The 16,974-nt window shown below is 40.6% G+C and overlaps 1 protein-coding gene across 1 annotated transcript in view; it reads left to right on the forward strand.

Annotated features, from left to right (window-relative positions):
• LOC140245825 (deoxynucleoside triphosphate triphosphohydrolase SAMHD1-like) overlaps positions 1 to 16,974 on the forward strand; it is a 167,707-nt gene that overhangs the window by 111,758 nt on the left and 38,975 nt on the right. Inside the window, 2 exon segments of the mRNA XM_072325326.1 lie at positions 12,721 to 12,901; positions 13,266 to 13,418. Coding sequence (XP_072181427.1) covers positions 12,721 to 12,901; positions 13,266 to 13,418 — 334 coding nt within the window.

Raw genomic sequence — 16,974 nt, forward strand, 5'->3', positions numbered from 1 at the left:
GAATGGAAACAGATCAAAAGAGTTTGAGGACGTAGGTGTGGAGGTGAGTGGAGAGAATTAGGTTGTGTGGAAAACTAAATGTGGATAATTCATTAGGGGTATGTCTGAAAAGTAAACTACAAATATGGAAAGCTACACAAAACAACAACAACAAACCAAAGCTACACAAAAAATTAGTTTCTGGTCACATTAATGCTCTGGCATCATTGTTAGGTGTTTTGTTGATCTTTTTTGTATTTATTGGTTTTCCACTGATTGCAATACAGTATAAGACAAATAACCATAAATCAAAATGATTACAAATAGTCAAAATAAGAATTACAGTAAAGATTAAAAAAAAGAGCAGCTTACAAAATTGAGGCATGGCCATGGAGACTTTGCAAAACATATAAGGGACTGAAAGGATATCCAAAGCACACCAGAGACAGCCCCACAAACCAACAGGAACTTACTCCATAGCTACACAGTGTAGAAGCCAGATCCCATTTATTATGAAGTTGGAGGTACCGGGTATACATCAGTGTTTTGTTGATTTTTGCTCTATGAATTTGCACATGGATAGCTATGTAAACATTAGTCCTACATGCTTCAAGTCATAAACATAATTTACGTAAACTTAACATATCTAAATTAACTAATAGGACCAATATCCAACATGTCAGAAGGATGCATATCACCTTCCATGTACCCGAAACAATTTACGCAAAAAACAATAAAACAAAACAAAACAAAAAATCCATTGTGTATTATGTTCACCATGGGCCTAGTTATTGGAATGAACTTCCCAACATGCTGCACCGCACCACCTTCTTTCAAACATACTCTTACAGTCTTAGGCTGCGTTCACATAGGAGTATACTATTCGGGTATACGGTGCTCGTTTTCGAGGGCACACAAATATAGCTTGAATCGAACGACAGGATTTCCCAACACCGGTTCACATAAGAGGCCACTATTCGAAAATGCCGAATAGCATAGAATAGTATAGTGGAAATCGTGCTTGTTTGATTTTCGAACAGCGTATACCATTTCTCGTTTATGAAATGATGACGATTTTGGCCTCAATTTGCCCTTTCGCAAAAATAAGCATGTAGACTGACATTCTGATGCAGTTTAGAAATTTTTAATAAGATTGCTGGGATGGTTGTGTACGAGGAAGAAATCCGGATGGTGCAGGTGATGGTGTACTGGGTCGACTTGACGGCGCATAGCGAATAGCGAATAGCGAATACCGTATACCGAATACTTCTATGTGAACGCAGCCTAAGGCTGCGTTCACATAGAAGTATTCGCTATTCGCTATTCGGGCACCGAGTACACCATCACCCGCACCGTCAACTCACCATCCCATGCAGTGAGGATTTCTTCCTCCTACATCCCAGCAAATCTTATTAATATAATTTCTAAACTGCATCAGAATGTCAGTCTACATGCTTATTTTTGCTAAAGGGCAAATCCAGACCAAAAGTGTCATTATTTCATAAACGAGAGACGGTATACGCTGCAAGAAAATCGAACAAGCTCGATTCCCACTTTGCTATACTTTTCGCAGCTATTCGGTACTTTCAAATAGTGCCCTCCTATGTGAACCGGTGTGAGGAAATCCTATCATTCGATTCAAGCTATTCGCGTGCCCTCGAAAAACGAGCCCGAATACCCGAATAGTATACTTCTATGTGACCGCAGCCTTAAAGCAACAACTTATTAGCAGCTACGGCACGCAAGTGCATACCGGGTACCTGGTAGTAAACTTGTTGCTTTTTTTCCTTGTCTATTCTTCTACTCCGGAGGGATCCTAACCAGGAATGCAGGTATTGATCAGCCTGCCTGTTACATTCCACAAGTCCTTCATTATTGTACCTGATTTCAGAATTCTTGTACGTGGCAGCTTGCCGGTTACCATGGTCACACAGTCTGGTTCTCAGTAGGAGCCCTATTGGAATGTGACTCCTGATGAGCTTATTCTCCATGTATAAGTTACAGCTGAACAAACTTGCTGGTATGTATAGGCCCCATCATATTTCTAGTACCATAGCCCAATTCTAAACTCACCTTTGACTTCATGCTGAGACAGACTACTGTACATTTTTATTTTGTCTGTACTATTTTCATGAGAAATATGAAAATACATGTAAATTGAAATTGAAATTGAGAGTAACAGGAATGGAAGAGACCAACTACAATGTAAAAAACCAACTCACTATGACTACAAATGAAAATAAACTGGACGAAGGTGTCAACAAGCTGAGGTGAGAACTTATTTCTTCTTTTTCTATGTCACTGTCGAACATCCCAACGTAGTGGCCGACTGGACAAGGGAAGTTAAGTTCGGACTACCGAACTTAATATGGAATGTTAAACAAAAGAGTAGGTGTGGTGTGAAAGGGATGAACACATGAATGGGAAAGGAATGAGGGCGATAAAAAGAAACAGCATACAGGTCAATGAGAATGTGTGTCAACCTATGAACCTATACAATTACAAACTGAACAAAATATAATGATCTGAGATTGAAAAGAATGAAATAGCCAAGAAGCTCAACAAATTCAAGTTTGCTGTCTTACCGTGGGCCTACATAATAGCAGGCCATCATAATACAATTTTAGGCGCAGGTAAGAAAAAATGTGAAATATTAGCAAATGTTACGCTTTGTCGAAAGTTATAGGTGTTACAAAAAAAAAATCCCATTTTTGATCTTTAATGCAATGTAGTTCCAAAACTAGTACTACATTACAATCTCAGAGCTTACCTGGTCATATTTTCCCCTACCAGGCCCTACTACTACTTGCAGTATCCATCCTGCACAAGTCTGCATGCAATTCAATACCACAGAGTTTACTGGTCTATCCTGCCAGAGAAGTAATACCTGGTACTTGGGCGTAAAAGAAAGAAAGAACATACATGTACTAATGTAAAATTAATTTCAGGGCCAATAGTATTCATTGTTAGTAGCAAGGTGCAGTCTATATGACAATTCAATGATAAAGTGATAAGTTAGGTTGCTACATAGATGTACTTCGATCACAATGTAATTTACTATTGCTTTATCTGCTGCTTTCGTTACAAGGTTATATATTCCATTCATTTCAGTACTGGTATAACAATATTTCTTCAAATTCATGAAATTCTTCCGTCGAGATGTTTTTTAATGCAAGTGATTGACAAATTGCCCTACATCGATGTAATAATTATCTCTATAAATCATCATATTTACATAAACATTTATACCGATGTACGTGTAGGGCAATTTGTCAATCATTAGCAGTAACAACAGTATTTCTGTTTTTATAGTACATTGAATAAATATCACTTTGAAAACAGACTTCACCATAGTACTAGTAAATCATTTCAGACACAAAAAAGTGACATTTTCACATATTAAAACTCATATTTATTTCACAAATGCTACATATTCGTAAATTAAGGAGCAGTGTCCCAACATAGCGAATAGTGCCATCCGAGTCACGTGATAATTGCCAATAATACAGCATGAATCCAAATCGTTATTTTATGTGTGTGGTGTGTGTGTGTGTGTTTTTTTTTTTTAATTCAGTATCAATCAATAATAATAATAATAACGCTGATGCTGGGGGATAGACAGAAAAACAGCAAAATGACAACTGCAAACTGCATGAGGTTAGAATACATATTATTGAGTCATCCTGGAAAAGAAATATCAGAAAAAAACAAAAGACCAAAAAAAAAAAAAAAAAATCAGAAAAAAAAGAGTCAAGCAAACCACCCCCTATATGCCCAGCCTTTAGCAGAAACCCTTGCCCTTTCACCTTGGCATTGGCTGGCGGTAGCACACCAGCTCAGCCCAATTCACGCGACGTTGCAGCAAAACACAGTTGAGTTGAAACAAGTTGCTCCCTCTCTAGCTCTCAGCTCAAAGTTCAAGACAATGGATAGGAAAATGCCAACTGACTACTACATAGAATTTAGTACTCACGCGAGAAAATTGGGAAGTGCAGCAACGTTAAATGACGCCTTTTCCTCCAATTTCAACCACCGCCCGTATCCGTAGCGACGTTTACGGAGTGGCTGGCTGCTCCCTCTGTGCCGTTCGCGCGGGTGCCCCGCGCCGCCCCGTGCCTCGCCGAGAGTGGGCATGGGCATGGCGCTGCTCAGCTCTGCCACAGTGATGCGTGAGCGAGCTGCTGGTGGCGAGACCGGTGCGGTGCGGATACGGCAAAGATGAAATCATGCGAACAAATATCCCACATTTCACCAAACATGTGCAAAATTAAATTCCCTCGAAGATGAAATTAGTTGAAGGAACCCTGAATACACCTTCATACATGATAAAATTGATATTTTTACAGAGATTTACTGACAAAACAACAGCTAAAACTTAGCTGGGCCGAGTTAGCCCACCGCGCGAAATGAACGTGAACCTATGGGGATCGCAAACCGCGATAAAAACGTCTGAAATTTCATTTTTACGTCGTTGTATCCCCCAAAAGTTGGCAAATATTCTTTACAGAAATCACTGAGCACAATTCCATAAAAGGTACGGTTAAAAAAGACGTCACAAAGACAAAATAACCTCAAACACAGACAAGCGCTCACGATCACTATCGATACCAACGGGTGGGACAACTCGGCCCACCCTCGACGGGTGGGACGAGTTGTCCCGTGGGCCGAGTTAGCCCGGATCCGCTCTACACTACAGCCTTGTACTGGTAAACATTTAGCCGGTAGCTAACACGTAAAATACATAATTTACATTGATGCACGACGACAAGCCCTGTTTGTGGTGCCGGTGCATGGTGGGGCCCATTTCACGATTTTCCCCAGCAGATTATTGATCCCAGTGAATGATTAATTATAAAATTTGTAATAAAACCCAAATTTGACATTCTACGTTGCTCATAAATCAACTCAACATGTTCAAAGTAGGGTATGATGCCCATCTCGGTCCCAACACCAAGACGCACATATGGGACTGACTTAATATGGGCGTCGTACAGATAAGTAAACTCACCTTTCACAGCTGTATTTCCACTGCTTAGCCTTGCATTTCTTCAACACTGCCTCATTTTTCCACTTTTCGTACCACTTTTTAGATCACCGGCAGTCTTGGGTCTTTCATCCATTATGAAACTGTCATGTACTTTCGACTGATAGCCATGGTTCTGTACAGCACTACAGACAACAGTGGTAGTGATCCATGACCGTGAAGAATTGCCATTGAACTATGTAGTGCAGTATCGCTGCATGTAATAGTACGTGTTGCATGTTCTCATTGGTCAGAGCACCCCTAGCTGGCGTGCTCTGACCAATCAGAGACCGGAATAGAGAAATTGGATATAGCGCCTTTTGGTTGAAAGCAAAAATGGATTTAGCGCCTTTTGGTTGAAAGCGTGAATTTCATGCTTGATTTTTTCATATTTCCTCAAACAATTTTGATTAAATTTTTAGTGCCTTATGTGCACATGTCAAAGATCTGTTCGAATCATGCGAAAGATGGAGTTCGATAAAAATTGGATTTAGCGCCTTTTGGAAGCAAGCTCTTCAAATGAAAAGATAAATATTGAAAAGATAAATGAATCAAAAGACAAACATATTGAAAAGATGAATATATTTTATAGATGAATACATCAGAAAGATGAATAAATAAAAAAGATGAATATAGTGATAAGATGAACATAAACAATGATGAATAAATTCAAAGACGAACATATAGAAAAGATGAACATATTAGAATGACAAACGTTACTAGAAGATAAATATATGTGTTGAAGATGAATAGACTACATTCAAAAGATGAATATATTTCTTCAAAGATGAATATAAACAATTTCAAAAGATGAATATATTTCATCAGAGATGAATATATTTCCTCAGAGATGAATATAAATACAAATGATGAATATTTTCCCCTTTGGCTTGCCATAGGCGTGCCATTCACATTCGAATCTGATTCTGTGTTAGCAGACGACCATGCCACTGGTATACGATGTGTGTACATACTGTATAGCAGTACAGTATGCATAACGTCGAAGTCCAAGCGCATGCGTACAAAACCGTTGTTGTTGTTGCTGTTATTTGAATTTATTTGGTGTTTATCATTCCTCGAGGAATATTTACGCCAAATCTATATTCATAAAATTTCTATAAATTTCAAAATTTTACCCTATATTATTTTAATTTTATTGCAAATAATTCAAAATTAATATATCATCAAATCAAGTAAATCTCCCTCACTGGCCTCGGTTCGAGTTGCCCAATCGACGATCGTATTTTCTGGCCAGTCCGGCTCGGTACCTTGAGCAGACTTCTCGGCAAGGAGGGGCCGTGATTGGCTGTCCACCTGCCTCGGCCACTCCAATACACGAGAGGGGCTCGATCGGTGCTCGTGATTAGTCGGGAGTATTCAACGCGAATTTTATCACAAATGTACATGAAATTAGAAAATCAAAACAACGCTAAGATATAAAGCAAACATCTGGGTTGTGTGCAATGTGCAAAATTAAATCAAAATATATACTTATCTAGTAAAATTATGTGTTTGAGTAAATCTTTTTGTCCTCTGGACATACTGAACAAAAGCACGCATATGCTTTGAGTTAGTAGTTCCTACCAACAGCAAAATATGACGCACGTCAGTGGTATCTATTTCTGCTAATAACATACTTCTTTCTATTATATACTTTGGACATTCACATAAAAAATGAGTGACTGTTTCAAAAATATGTGGACAGTTCGGACACATTCCATTTTCATGGATATTCAATCTAAGCAAATCATAATTTAAAGAAATATTTTCCATTCTCAATTTATGCATAATAGACTGTTCCTTTCAGTTGCTTAGGGAACATTGAAAAGTTTTCTTAACTGTTTTTTGTATCAACTTCAGTGGAGATTCTGCTTTTTCCCTTCGTTTTTGCCATTTTTCCATAAAGTGCTCTCTAAGTATATATTTACATTCTGCCATATTCAAACCATTTTCAATATCGATAACATTTCGACACAAAACAGCTTTTGCCTCTTTGTCCGCGACTTCGTTTCCATTAATGCCACAATGGCTGGGTATCCATTCAAAATTTATATCTATTCCTTTATATTTCAATTCCGTACATCTTATAATAAAATTTCACTTACAAAACTCTCCGGCTTATTTGAATTTATAGCCTGTAAAACACTTAATGAATCACAAAAAATAACCACTCCAGCATACAAATTCGAGACTTGTTCTAACCAGATCAAAGACATCATAATAGCAATCAGTTCAGCTCTGTACACAGACGTAAAGTCTTGTATGCGTTTTGCTTGTGCATACTTCCAATGAGGAACATAAAAAGCAGCGGACACTTTGCAAGTTTTTGGGCACTTTGAGCCATCGGTGAATACATGAACATAATGTTGCCATTTCCTGTTTATCAATTCAAGAGCCATTTGCTGCTGATGTATAACATGATCACACTTTGATAACATCATGTCTGAACTTAACTCCATGGACACTGCTGGCATCTGCCAGTGCCAAAACGGTTGATGAAAAGGTTGTACTCTTTCCATACATTGGGAAAATAATATGTCTTCACTTTTCATGATTCTTTCACCGAAAGGGTTGTGGGGATTTTCACTTTCGTAAAAATCAAATTGCCAGCACTTTTTGATATCCCGTATTAAGGGATGGTTTGGAACAGTGTCGATGTGCCTACGGAATTGAGCAGTCAACATCTGCCTACGCAGATCTAGTGGTAATTCACCTGATTCTACTTGCAGGGTTGTCAGAGAGGTGCCTATACTGGCTCCTAGACAGATTTTGAGAGCTTGGTATTGTACTGAATTGAGAATGTTTTTTTACATACGATGAAGCTAATCATATGCTTCACAGGCGTAATCTATCAAAGAACGAATTATTGCTCTATATACAGACAGTAAATCATTGGAGCCTCTAATCCAATTCACATGAGTTAAACTCTTTAGTATATTGATTTTACGTTTGCATCTGGATGCCACTTCTTGTACAATTGTATATGGGCTCTCCAATTTAACCTCTTATCAAAGATCACTCCTAAATATTTATAATCATCCTTTGTCGTCAAAATTTCTCTCCCTATCTTGAGGGACAAAATAGCCTCCTTAGGAATGTGAGAGAACAGCATAGGTGTGGTTTTTGTGTGGGAGATTTTAGGTCCCCACGATGAAAACCACCCATCCAAGGTGTTCAAATGTTGTTCTAACGCAGTGGTCATTATCCTTCTGTCCTTTCCCGACTGCCAGATTACACAATCATCAGCATACAACAAGGTGTGGATGTCGGTCCTGAGCGGAATGTCAGACATCATAACATTGAATAGCAATGGGCTCAATGTGCTCCCTTGCGGAAGCCCATTCAGTAGTTTCATTGTTTTGAATAATTCATGCCCAACTCGAACTTGAAAAGTACGTTTCAATAAAAATGCTCTTAGAAATAAGTACATATTCCCACATACGCCCAGTTTCGATAACTTTATGAGAAGAGTTTTATTCAACACAGAATCGAAAGCTTTCTCTAAATCAATAAAAATTGCCAAGGTTTTGGCGTTCACTTTCAGATGTTTCTGAATTTCATTTTCCAAATTAACAATGTTATCCACACATGTTCGATTTTTCCGAAAACCTTGTTGTACTGGGATCAAAATATTATGTTTTTCTATGTACATAATCAAACGTTCTTTCACCATTCCTTCCATGATTTTCATAAAACATGAGATGAGAGCTACCGGTCGATATGATGTCAGTTTGTCTGACATCTTATTTGGTTTTAAAATGGGTATCAATATGGAATGCAGCAGGGACTCAGGTATGTCTCCTGTTACCCATATCTTGTTATATATTCGTAACAGTACTGATTTTGATGATTCAGGTAAATGCTGATATACTTCGTATCCTACCCTATCTTCTCCTGGGGTAGACCTTTTCCTGGATATTATATACATGTCTAACTCCGTCATATGAAACAATTCATTTAGGACAGACAACATTGATGTATTTTCGGAATATTTCACTTCTTCAAACGCTGTATTTATGTCATCAGATTTTTCTTCCTGTCCACATGATTTATAGTATTCTCCCAAGTAATCTGCTTTCTTCCCATCTTCCACAATGGGAAGCCCATTCACTTTTAAAGTTGAGATGGTTGGTATACCGGTGGAAGGGGTTCCATTGAGGGTTTTTACCGTTTTCCAGATTTGAGATACTGACGTGAAACGATTAAGACCGAGTTGAAAAGATAACCAATAATTTCTTTTTGCTTGTCTTATTGTTCTTTGAGCTTGAGACTTTTTGAAATGGTAATTGTCTTGCAGTTTCTTAGTCCAATGTTTATTTAATTTATTTCTAATTCGGTTACGCTCTCTTATGATCGTGGAGCACTCTTTTGTCCACCATGGAACTGGCTTGCTTTTGCCCTTTGATTTGATCGGACTTACTTCTTCTAAGATTTGTGTCAAACATTTCATGAATTTACTATGCAGGTCTGATGTGGATATTTCAAAACTTCCGAAACACCTTTCGTTTATTTTTTCCTCACACTTTTCCTGAAATATGGCCCAATTTATATTTTTTGTTGACCATTTCCTTCCCACTTCTTTCTGTTCAGTGCGGGATTTCAATGTACTTCCTAAAAATAACTTTGTACCAACTATAACATGGTCACTCCTGTGTTCCACTGGTATGACTTCCCAGATGCATTTGGTAGCCATTTCAGCTGACACTATAGTCAAATCCAAACATGACATTTTTCCCGAGGACGGGTCCTTTCTAGTACCAGATCCGTCATTTAAAACAACCAAATTTGTATTTAACAAAAACTCTTCAATTATTCTTCCATTATTATCTGTTTTTACACTGCCCCATAAAGTGTTGTGGGAGTTAAAGTCCCCAACAATGATTACTTTCTTGGAGTTTGTTACATGCGTCATTAATGCCTTCATGATTTCCATGCTGATCTTTTTGCATGGGTTATAGTAGTTAACTATCGAGATTTCTGAATTTTCTATATACAGCTTAATCGTCTGCATTTCTACATCATTATCATCTGTCAAGTAATCAAAATACAATGAGTTATGTATATAAAAAGGCACGCCTCCTCCACACTGGTTTGTGCGATTTTTCGAAAGACATGTATAATTCGGAATTTGGAAAGCCTGGTTATGTCTAAACCATGTTTCTTGTACACATATGATGTGGACTGTTTCATGACATTCAGACTCTATATATGCTATTAAATCTCCTCCATGTGAGTGCATTCCCTGTGCATTCCACTGGAGGATGAATAAACTTGTTATCACACAATGTGACATTAGAGACATGGTAAGAATTGCTCAGCTATGGTTGTTATTATAGTGCGCAATTCTGATTCCGACTTATCTTTAATAAAAGTCTGAATCACGTGAATCATAAAACCAATAATATCTTGGTTTGATGCTGACATGAAAAAATTTGAGTGCCATTTGGTGGGTTCCTCGTTCTTTCGTACGGAGTGGTGGGCTTCTGTCTCAGGCTGTCTAGGCATGGTTGTGTCTTTTGCCTGTTGAATGCCACTGCCATGGTTTTGTTCAGTTACATCATCCTGTTTATTCTGGTTGGGAGTAACAGGTGCTCTTGCCGATTTGTTTAGCCCGTTCTTCTTTGTGACTGCCTGTGTCGTATTACAATGACTATCTTTACCTAATTGATTTGGTTGGTTGTGTGGGATTTGCGTCTTTTCTTCTTTTTCCTGCCACTGACGGGCAGCTTGGGCGTAGGAAAAGTTATTCACTACTTTGATTTTCTGAATTTCCTGAGCCTGTTTAGCCATTTTACAACCATTGTATGCCGCGGAATGTTTTCCGCCACAATTCATACATTTCGGGTCGTCTTTCTGTTGGCACTGGTCAAATGTATGCATCTCCCCACATCTGACGCATCTTTGTTTAGCTCGGCAGTGTTTGATGGTGTGGCCGAATCTCTGACAATGAAAGCATCTGACCACGGGGGGAATGTACCGCTTCACGGAGGATTTTTGAAAACAAAGGGTCACTTCTTCTGGTAATTCTGTCTTTTCGAATGTTAGAATGACACTGCGCGTCGGGGTGGGTGCTGCTTTGTCACTCTTTTCTTCTTTGCTTTGATTCTGTTTCTTATCATTTCGCATGATTCGCTTTGCATGCGATACTCTCTGTTTCTTTAATTCCGTTTGTATCTCAATATCCGACATTTCTATCGGCACGCCAGAAATGACACCCTTTACGTTGAGACCCTCCTCCCGAGCTTTCACATGTACATTGCCTATTGACTGAATTTCCAGAAGTTTTTGACGCTCCTTTTGGTTTGTACACTTTACCATAATGCCATCTTTGGTTGGCTTGATAAACTTTAGGGGTGAACCACAACATTTCTGAATGTCACGAGCGGCCGTTATTAGGTTGATGTTCTTCAAGGATTTGCGTGAATCAATCGGTGAAATGTACACCTTCAGGTCGGGAGGTTTGGATCTAGGGGTGCCAAATGTAGAGTTTTCATGTTCTCCGTCTGAGGACGATTCTACCCTAGTTGATAGTTCTTCAATATCTACACTTTCTTCGCGCACCTTGCGCTTTTTTCTTTGAACTTGTTTCTTAGACTTAACTACACGAAAGTCCAAATCCACAGAGGTTTCTCCCTCCATACCCTCTGTGGTGCCCGCATCAGAATCCTGATGGGAGTCTAGGGGGGCAGAGGAGGCCGTACAGGCGGCCATATCGGTTCCCCCTTTCAAAAGGCGGGAAATTGAAATTCAGCCCTCAACCTCGGGTTACTGGTGCAAGTTGTGCAAAGAACAACAAAATAGCCCAGATTCTGATCAATTCAGTGCTCATTTACGTCGATGTAGGGCAATTTGTCAATCAGTTGCAACAAAAAAATAGCCCAGAGTTTGCTTACCTTAACGTAAACTGCCTTTTCGATGCTCCGTGTTTCTGCTCTACTATGTAACCGAATTCCGAAATGTATATCCGAATAATTTAAGTAAATTTCAGAAAATATTCTCCACTTCGATCTCCACTCCACTCCACTCCGCGACTCCATTTTGTTTTGTGAACTCATGGGGTTCGAACCCGCACGTGTGCAACCTCACGTCTCTGAGACGTCGCCTTTAACCACTCGGCCATACGTCTCTACACTGATAGTCTTTGCTCAAGTGACACAATTGGCAATTTCGATGCGTTAGGGTTACGGAAAAAAAAATCGCTGCCCGCGATACAATCAATTTTCGTACTTTCTGCCAACAACCGGTTTTATTGATATTCTATATCACAACTATTTATTTAGTAAAAAGGTCTTCGGAGAACTCTTGCGGTTTTTCGGGCAAAAACAAAAATACATACCTCCTCCTTTTGTATAGTGTCATGGATTTGACAGTCGCACTGTGCAGTATAGGCTCCTAGTCATTTTCGAAGCAACAATTATTGCTACTACGTCCAAAAATTGTAAAAAAAAAAAAAATGATCATAATTATTATGAACGACTTCTTTTTGATACATCTTGATATTATTCTGAATTTCAGACAAAATATTTGACAAAACGCATGATGATATTTCATTACTTTTTTTTTCTGCTTTCTAAAAGCTTTACTTATGGTATACCTCCTCTGATTCTATACTTTCTGCAAGAACTGTTTTGCCACTAGGCATTTACCTATTGATTTTTAGATTATGTCGGGAAGCACAGGTTCGCAACATTATTTCTTTTTTAATTCCTAACTCCCAGTGCATGCTTTTTGGCACGGAAACTCATCTCCAGTCTACAAGTTCATGAAAATATAGAGATTGAAAAAACTGAAATCCGCTGCGTGGTAATCGCCGCTCTCTGCCACGATCTGGGACATGGACCATTTTCGCATTTGTTTGCTGAAGTAATCCCTCAGCAGAAGAATGAAGAGCCATGGAAGGTGTGTATCTGTCAGAGTCATTGAATAGTTTCGCTGTCGTAAAGGCACTGAGGAACTTTTTTATGTTGATATCATGTTTAAATTAAATTTCGTTGTAATCACCTTAGAAATAATCACAATTGTTATAGTTTCATAGTTCCCAATAGGAGTTTAACTCTTTTGCTATGTCAAATAGATTTAACATATCTAAAGCATTGCTTTATTCTATATTTTTGTACATGTAAATTTGAATAATGATAGTGGCCATAAAGTTTAAAGCTTTAAATTTCTATACATTTAAACTATATGTTCCTTTTAAAGTATCGAATCACTTATTACAATAACAAAGTGTAAGAACGTATTCCTCATTTTATGCACTTCCAAGCATGAGGAGCAGTCTGTGAGGATGTTCCTGCACCTGATCTCAAAAAATGGACTCGAGAGAGAACTGGAAGTGGACTTCTGTATCACCCAGAATCACATTGAGTTCATTTGTGAACTCATTCGCGGAAGGAGCACACACCGTGATCAGAGATTGGTAAAGATGCTTTCTCCATTACGTCTGGATAGGTTCGATATTCTCAATGAATGAAATTCCATGATAAGATGATACCTGTTATATTCACTAAGCAATTTGCTGGGGGTATTCGCTTGTTTGCTTTCTTTTTCGAGAGAGAGCAGGAGAGAACAGCATAACTCTTTGTTGAGACTAGAACAGCACAGTCGACTGGAATGCGTCGACCCCTGTTGAACCACAAATGTAAAAATACGTAGGCCACAAAATGTAATGTAGAAACTGGATATCGCCCACAATGTAGAAAACGGTTAAATGTAGAAATGATTCCAAAACGTCGTCCACAATGTAGAAAACGCCCACTAATGTAGAAATGATTCCAAAACGTCGGCCACAAATGTAGAAAAGGCAGATACGTTGGTAGACCTACTTCTTGTCTAGCAGGGTTGCGCTTCTTGTAAAATATGCAGCGAGTGCGTGTGTGGGTACGGAGGGGAGATGTACGTGTGTCTGTATTCATGTCTGTAAAAGTGTTGCGGGCTGGCTGCGAGTAGGGATTTTCCAGCATGCAGGTCAATTTTCTTTGCCAGTAAAACTCCTGTATCATGCTTGTAGAATGCCTGCTGTTAAGGTCAAGTTCACACAAATAAATACGAGGCGGTCTCGGTGAATTCAAATGAACAAATCTTCCGGAACTTTATTAAGAATTTGCTTAACAATCAGTTTCAACCGGAATAATCATTCTTACTTAAAGCGTTGCAGCAAAATTAATCATAACAATTCAAGGTTAGAATGGATCGTTTCAACAAAAGATAACTTAAAGACAGATTATGTGATACCTGGCCAGGGTTTTGCCCGTCGGGGCCAACTCATCTGCGACGTGACGGGGAGGCGACGCCAGACGCTATCATATCACGTGGAGAACGCGTCGATGCACGGGGACGTCGTCGGATCAGCGGGCGACGCTATCTCACTCAGGTCAGCTTGCAGCTCCGCGACTACGCCGGGCAGAAGGGCGTTGGCCGCCAGGTGCGCGTTGCCACTCACACAGTCTCGACGCGCCCTGGATCGACCCGACCTCGGCGTGGCTCCCACTAGTTGCCGTGTAGCAATCACAGGTGGGCGTTGGCTCCAGACCACCTGGTGGTTCGCCTGGCCAAGTCAACGAAAACTTATCGACGCCGTCGTCGTCGAAGGGAAACGGGCTAGAAGCAAGTTGGCGTCTCCTGGATTATCCTGCTGTTTAGCACTTTAACTCAGTTCGCAGAATACTTGTCTTAGGCTGCCTTCACATAGAAGTATTCGGTATTCGCTATTCGGTATTCGCTATTCGGGCCCCGAATACACCATCACCCGCACCGTCAACTCACCATCCCATGCAGTGAGGATTTCTTCCTCCTACATCCTAGCAAATCTTATTAACAATTTCTAAACTGCATCAGAATGTCAGTCTACATGCTTATTTTTGCTAAAGGGCAAATCCAGACCAAAATTGTCATTATTTCATAAACGAGAGACGGTATACGCTGCAAGAAAATCGAACAAGTTCGATTCCCACTTTGCTATACTTTTCGCTGTTATTCGGTACTTTCGAATAGTGCCCTCCTATGTGAACCGGTGTGAGGAAATCCTTTCGTTCGATTCAAGCTATTCGCGTGCCCTCGAAAAACGAGCCCGAATACCCGAATAGTATACTTCTATGTGAACGCAGCCTTAGGGAAAGCAATATCTCCCAAGACCGTGGACGGGACGTTGAGAAAGCTATAACGGTCCTCTCTAACCGGAGTCTGATTGTCGACCGACGCGAGCAATGGATTTTTAACATGAGTATTCTCACATACATGGAAAATCCCATCAGGCACGCCCAGCTTAATATATTCACAACATTAAACTCAACCTTGGCGAAATGTGTGGGGCTGCGGTTCAAAACGAATAACTCGACATTAAGATTACATAACCGGCGGTGTTTACAAACATTCGCGATCGCGCACGTGTGATCGCATACACATGATCATAAAACATTGAACCACATTCTAAAGTGATTACATGGGCAAATTCGTAACACTGCAGATGACACGCGCTTCTGGCGCATGGGTATAAATCCACGCGGCAATTAATGTACGTACTTCAAGCTGGTCAACTGCTTTTGACTTTATATAACGACAGCACATCGCAGGTTCGCAGCTGTAACACATATTTTGCAGTCCTTGTCTTTTCATAACTGAAAACGGATCGGTTTTGAAGCTCTCACGCAGGTCACAAGGAATACACGCAAGTAGCAGGTAAGTAGCACGCGTCTAGCAGGTAAAACACAAGTACGGATCTCATCAACATCATTATCCATCGGTAGAAAATTCTCCTGCTTGCTGGAAAATCCTTACTCGTAACAAGCCCGCGTAACTTGCCCGGGAAGGTGTGACAGGGCCTAAAGGCCGTGTCACACCTTTCCGGGCAAAGAACAATATCAACTGCCAGGAGGTCCCCGGAATGAGGCGCACATGACAGTACCTAGCACGTATCTAGCACGTAGTCACCCGGAGGTGTGCACGCAAATCTTTTTACCCGCAACCATGTTTAGGTCCTGTCACACCTTTCACGGCAAGCTATGCAGGTTTGTTGCGTGTAGGGATTTTCCAGCATACCGGAAATTTCTGAGGGCGAACAAGGATTCGGGCAAGTCAGTGCATGTGTCTTACTTGCTGGATGCGTTCTACTTAAATTCTACTTGCGGGTATACTATGTGACCTTTGTACCAGTCGCGTGGGGGTTGACAACTCAGTGAAGGAATTCCTCTGAAGGAATGGCAGAAGTCCCACGGAATGTCATCATCTTGGCTGCATACGGGGACTGCGAAGTACCTGCGTGGGAGTTGCCTGCGAAGTACTGCTGCTAAGGGCCTCCTACTGGCGTTCTGCATGGACCTCTCCGGGCATCCCCGTGACTCACCCGGAAAAAGTTTTGGTCATGCTTAAAACTTGGCTGCGGTTAAATCGCACTTGCGTGAGCACCTCCGGGCAACTACAGGCGAGATACGCGCTAGGTACTGTCAGGTGCGGACCAACTGCAGAGAGCTCCTGGTAGCAAATTTGTTTCCCCGCAAGTCAAGCCGCAAAACTTCCCCAGATACGGTATGACAAGGCCTTGAGCATGGTCAAAACTTGTTCCGAGTGAGTCGTGGGGTTCGCTCGCAGAGGTACACGCAGAACAACAGTAGGAGACCCTTGCCGGCAGCACCTCGCAGGCAACTCCAATGCAGGTACTTCTCAGTACCCATAAGTCGCTCGTAACAGAAAACGGATCGGCTTCAAAGCTCTCACGCAGGTCACACGGAATGCACGCAAGTAGAAGCTAAGTAGCACACGTCTAGCAGGTAAGAAACAAGTGCGAAAATTGCAAACATTCTTGTTCGCCAGCGGAAAATCTTCTACGTGCTGGAAACTACCTCCTCGCCACAAGCCCGCGTAGCTTGCCCGGAAAGGTGTGACACGGCTTTAAACTTGGCTGCGGGTAAATAGGACTTGCGTGCGCAACTCTGGGTACTACGGGTGAGATACGTGCCAAGTACTGTCATGTGCGAGTC

This window comes from Diadema setosum, unplaced genomic scaffold, assembly GCF_964275005.1.
Source record: "Diadema setosum unplaced genomic scaffold, eeDiaSeto1 scaffold_38, whole genome shotgun sequence".
NCBI classification, from domain to species: Eukaryota; Metazoa; Echinodermata; class Echinoidea; order Diadematoida; family Diadematidae; genus Diadema; species Diadema setosum.